The sequence below is a fragment of the Daphnia carinata genome, chromosome 1 (assembly GCF_022539665.2).
Source record: "Daphnia carinata strain CSIRO-1 chromosome 1, CSIRO_AGI_Dcar_HiC_V3, whole genome shotgun sequence".
In the NCBI taxonomy this organism is placed as follows: domain Eukaryota; kingdom Metazoa; phylum Arthropoda; class Branchiopoda; order Diplostraca; family Daphniidae; genus Daphnia; species Daphnia carinata.
Window position 1 is genome coordinate 1,236,327 of NC_081331.1, and position 5,911 is coordinate 1,242,237.

The following is a 5,911-nucleotide window of genomic DNA, read 5'->3' on the forward strand; positions in this document are numbered from 1 at the left end:
ATTTCGAAGTACCTAAATCCTAACCCGTTGCCATGAATGAGTCCGAGCAATCAAGGAAAACATTGATTGCCTGCGCATTTAGGAAATGAGATCCATCTCTACCCGTATCGAAAATGACAACCATGTCAAGAGTAGACTGCGCGCCCACCAGCATCGTCTCTCCCTATATAAGTCGGTGTTGACGGGCCGATCGCCACAGACGGGCCAAGACTACTGCTGCGAAAAAAATCCCTTCAGCTGTAAGCACATAACACTTAAGAATTTTCTTTCCTTCTGGCTTGTGTTGTACGTACATTAGACGTTTATAGGCGCATTGAATTTGTCGTATTACTTTTAGTTATACCGTTCTTACTACTTCACAGAACATAGAGTGCATCTATAACGGCCCTTTTTTAGTTGGTACGCAATCTTGTTTGATCGGTATTTAAACGGGATCCATAAGTGTGCTCGCGCTAATTTAAGATCCAATTGCAATGCAATTTGGTCACTGCTAACCTTTTAACATTTTCCATAATTTTAGAGAGAGAAAAACGATGACTTCGAAAATTTGTGCAATTGTTCCTGTAGCCATCGTATTGTATTTAGTTGCCCTGGCAGCAGCAAAATCAACAGATCTAGATGATGCAGAGTTTATTGACTTCGGTGGAGACATTGAGGTTGTTGAATTTCTACATTTGTTCTTGCATAATCTATTTTCACGTATTTGTTTTCTATGCTTAAAAAAAACTTGTAGTCAAAGGCGGCACCGGATGAAGGAAGCGTGGAAACAGCTTTATTGAATTAGTAATGCATTTATACGCATCGAAGATGTGATATAATACGAATTTCATGCACGTTCTTCTGTCATAACGTATTTTATCTTCCACAGTCTCTTTGCAAAGCAGATCATGGCCCGCCTGCGCAGCAATCGAAACCCTCAAGAGTTGATGAAAAAGCGGTCCTATTGGAAGCAATGTGCATTCAACGCCGTCTCTTGTTTTGGCAAGTGACGCCGAAAGAAATACGTTTTCAAGAACCGACGAAATACTATGTAAACCCTTCAAGCAGTGACAGCACATTATTGTTGTTTCACGCTCAACAGGGCTCATTCTTTTGGCATCAAATGTTGCAGTTTCAATTTATTTACATTTTCCTTTATGGCTACGTCCTCCATTATTGAAATAAACGAAAACATGTACAGGCTAAATAATTTCCACTTATCAACATAGCCTCTCACCTGAAACTACTTGTACGATCTCTCCGTTATAAATACAAACATAGTTGTTTAGGTCTGACTGGACGTCATTCATTCTCAAAGGTTGGTGTAATTTTTGTCCTGTAATTACGTCTGACTCCTCTACAATAGACGTACTACGTCAATGTCCAAAGAAACCAGGGAGTCTCAGTAACGTCATTGTTTAATTTTTTTAACGAGGACTATTATTTGCTTTTGACTGAATAAGTGGTAGTGCCACGACACAGATTTTTTTTTTGACCACTATATTACCACGCAAAGCAAAAAGCCACATTTTTTTCCCCAATGGTTTCGAGAGTAGTATTTGGAAAGTGAGGCGTATTTTAGCTGGGGGTGGATTCTATCCTTGTAAATGGACTTGATTCTTTAAATCATTTCCGCTACGCCCACACTCCTTCATAACCAGCTATTACAGCAGGAATACACATTGTGATTTTCTCGTCATAGAAAATGTTCCTATTTTTTACAATTGCCCTTTAAAAAAGAAATCAGATAGCCCTTCTTATATAGGCCTCGGAACTGCCAAAATGGATTAGGTCTTTCTTATGTGTGTATAGGGTAGCATTTTATTCTTTCTTTATGCGTGGGATAATTCGTGGACAACTATACCATTCTTATGGAAATACCCAGAGCACGCAGAAGAAACGAAAGAAACTCTATACTTATACATACAATACCAAAGTATTACAGTACCAAAGTATGCCAAAGTATTTGGAAAGAAATGTTTCGCAGTCATCTTGCATAGTTGTCGCCTTCATTAACCTTTACAACTTTTGCAAAGCATTTTTAAGTTATTGCGTATTGAGGATCACGTTTAGATGAATATACGTCCTACTTCAATTTATTCTCGGCTAATAGCAATGACGAGTATTCTTGCCAAGAAGAGACAGGATACGCCATCGAGCGCTGGGGCTTGCTAACTTTACTTTATACTGCTGCTCTTCATCGCTGGATGGCGAGCGTGAGTTTTGCCTCGTTCATCGGAGCAAAAAGAGAGATTTCAAACAATCAATTGAATTGTGTATAGGGTTAAGAGTATGCGTTTACTTGAAGTAAATACAGCGCTTTTACGGACCTTAAGTCAGTACATAAAACCGTAGAGATGGACGGTGTAGTCTACGACCTAGTGATGTTTGAAAATAACTTTTTGTCGAATTTACTTCAGTAGATTATCTGTTTAGAACGAACGAAACGTGAACTCGTTCACAAAGTAAAAAGGTTTCACGTGACTTTGTATCAATCATGTTAGACAAATTTGTGTACAGGTAACTATTCATGCAGGGAGCAATAAGCGCAATAAGAACTAAGCAAACTGGACTGAGACAGTTCTTTTGCATTTATTATTTTTGTGCGCTTATCCAAAAATGAATGGTTTTGTTACCCGGCTACGTTATTGCTGCTTTGCATGTGTACACGCACCAATAATTGCAATACAAAAAAATGGCAATTAAAGCTTTAAAAGAAATTTGTAAAAGGAAAGTAGACTTTTAAGCTCGCTCTATTTTGGGGTCTACAAAATGATCGGATAGGATTGTCGAATGTATGGAGAACATTTCTTTCACTTTCCTATTCACGGAGATTTTGTAAAATACAATTATAAATCCATTTGGATCCGTCAAGAAATAGTCCGTTTTCAATCTTTCGTAAAGAACCATATCAGGCCAGGATGCTCCTCATCTCCGAGAATTAATGGAAGGGACGGGAAGAAATTCAGCGTTAAATTCCAAACTGCTTCTTAACCCCAAAAGGAATTGAAGAGTAAAAATAACTGATGAGTATTGGTTGTACAGGTTCAACATGTTTGAATGGTAGAAAGTCTTGGATCCTAAAGTAGAAAATTAATACAGAACGAAATGCTGTTACTTCCATGGCAAGTTAAACGTACCAGATGAATTCGTTGATGAACCGGACGAGACCTTGGCGGTATGTCACGCTGTCACGATGATCCTTACAGTCGACGAGTGGGTAAAAAAAATTCTACAGGGCATGAATACATGTGGATGGAAAACTAATAGCCGGATATTATTGGGTCATCTAAGGGCGGAAGGCATTATAATCTCTATTTTGAATCCAATAGAGTGACCTACAATTTACGTAGTTTTTAATGCACATTAATAAGTTAGACGGAGAGATATAAAGGCATTCTTCTGTTATACTTACGACTGTTGAACTTGTGGGAATGTTTTGGTTAAGCTGCTACCGGCATCAGCATTGAAAGCCACTTTCAGTGGTTATTGATTGGTAGTACAGCTGTAAAAGAAAGCCAATTACATAGGTAGATGTTGCATGAACTTTGCACTGACCTTGCTCCTGATGCGAAATCATTCTACTTAGGTGTCCGCACTAGAATTTGTTCGACTACCATGGCTGAAATCTGGCCAACCGGAACGAAATGAAAAAGATGTTGTTGAGAACAAACACATCATGTTCCTATATTAAGCAGCAGGTAAAAAAATCATTTATAGTTCAATACCAATCCCATAGAAATCGATCAATGGCTGATCAGATTAAGGGACTCGAGGTACGCCGGCCAGTGCCATCAGCTAACAGAGCAGGTGTTGTGGTTTGGTTTTTACCTCACTCAATTAGTTTCTTTCGTTTTCTTGAAATTCGAGGTAGTTTCTCTAGAACGATATAATGTGAAACAAACACTATCGATACATTGTCAGCATTTTGTCAACTACCTAAAAAATAATTTCAGTTGTGCAGTTCAAAACACAAACTTGTCACGACGTAAGTTCGTTTTTTATTTGATCGACATATGTTGGCACAACTTTCATAGGAAATAAACTTGCCTTAAAACTTATACTCCTACAACTAGCGTTCCACTAATAAACGAAACTATTATAGCTTAATGGCCATCCCAAGTCTTATCGACAAATTCCTATATGACAGAGACATTGTATTTAATTTAATTGTTTTATTGCAAATGGAAATATGGCGTCTGGATCGAATAAACGAATTTGGAATTGCAATCGTGAGCTCGAACGGCTCGCCCACGTTTACGGCGAAACGGTGGGCGTAACTTCATGATTGCCTACGTGTCGTTGTAAAATTAAATGTAATACAAATGTTCTTAACTTCCCAAGTCCAAACAAAATAATGTCATCGTTATTTAACTGCCATGCTGGTGGCCTTATCACAGCCACGACACGCCAAGAGGCACGCAGGCAATAAAATACAAATTTACATTCAAGAGGCTCTGTGACATTGATGATTCCTATATCGTACACAAAAACGATAATGCGCTTTGTTTTGAATATATTACTTTACAGATGAGTGTCACACGGAACGAAAGAATCGAATTTCCCGGACAATATGTTTCCTGGGAATCCTATACGCATAGCGATATTTAAAGGCTTTCTTGACCTTTACACTTCTTCCAGTTAACGAAAGAAGTTTGTTGTGCCAACTACCCCACAGTAATTAAAACGGTAATAAAATAAATAGGCCGAAAAAAGAGAGAAAATAAATTGCTAATGTTCTATAAATAATATTCTTCTAAGAACCTAGACCTTACGGTAGAAGTGGAACATTGTTAGTTGGCAGCGAAGCGCCAATGGATCTTGTAATTTTAAACAAGTTTCGTGACCAAAATGATCCTTTTTTCTCCGTGGGGCTTTTTAAATTCAGAACATCAAACAGAAATTGTGTGAAAGGAAATGGTAGCTCTAGATGGAAGGCATCTGCCAAATGCAGTTCTGTTCAATTATAGCCATTTAACCCCTCGTAGTTGCAGTAAAAAAAACAGTCCCTTCGGATTCTAAATCGCATTAGCTGATTTTTGCATCAGTAAATTCATTATTTGCCACTGAATTTAAAATGACCGCATGTGATAGGTGCTTCGTATTTCAACATCGAAGAGCAAAGATAGGAAGTATATACTATTGCTGGTTTTTGCTATTGTAAATTTTTTGGTTGGCTTTCCATTAGAGACATTGTCATTAGCCCGAAGGCTAGTTCGATTTGTCAAGCCAAAACACTGCTAATAATGTACTGTTTAGAATTGGCATTTAGGAAAGTTTTTGGAACGAGTAGCTACGGGGTACATCTATAGTGCTTACGTATGTATTACATTGCAATAGCTAAAAAGGAAAAGTTAAGGCAGGAAGTTTTTGTAGAGGATAGGGGACGTCGTCAATGCCCTACACCGACCAGTTGCTGTCAGATTGCTATGTTCGTCGAAATTAAGTACTGCGCATTTGAGAAATCATTGGAAAAGAAACACGATTCACAGTGCAATTTACATGATGAAGCGATCCGTAGAAGGATAGATGATTGAGAATTTTCAACGTAACCGGTAACAGACGCATCCATTGAGGCCAAATTTTACGGAAGAATTACCTGTGCATGTCACCCTCTCCGTTCTATTTCTTTTTTCCATTAAAGTTCTGCTATAGGAATTACATATTTCAATCATCGAATTAAATTTGACAAGGTGTTTTGGTAGAGCTACGCAGCGACAACAGGTTTTTTTTAGCCAACATGTCGTAAAATTTCCATATAGAAGCCAAAAGCGAAGGATTATTTATTCGATATACTGTATATGGGGAACTTTGGCAGTATCTGATTATTTGCAAACCTACAAGGACTCAATGTTCCGGGTTAGTCGAATTCGATCTATATTCTTAAGTACGACATGTAATAAATCTTGTGTTTACAACCGGAATCACGACC

The 5,911-nt window shown here is 38.1% G+C and overlaps 1 protein-coding gene across 1 annotated transcript; it reads left to right on the top strand.

Moving 5' to 3' along the window:
* The first annotated feature begins 211 nt into the window (after positions 1-211).
* Positions 212-1,274, top strand: LOC130692305 (allatostatin C-like). The gene is made up of 4 exons (XM_057515386.2): positions 212-239; positions 521-656; positions 734-783; positions 869-1,274. Exons 2-4 carry the CDS (start codon positions 534-536, stop codon positions 987-989), a joined length of 294 nt encoding a protein of 97 aa, XP_057371369.1. The 5' UTR covers positions 212-239; positions 521-533; the 3' UTR covers positions 990-1,274.
* The last annotated feature ends 4,637 nt before the right edge of the window (positions 1,275-5,911 follow it).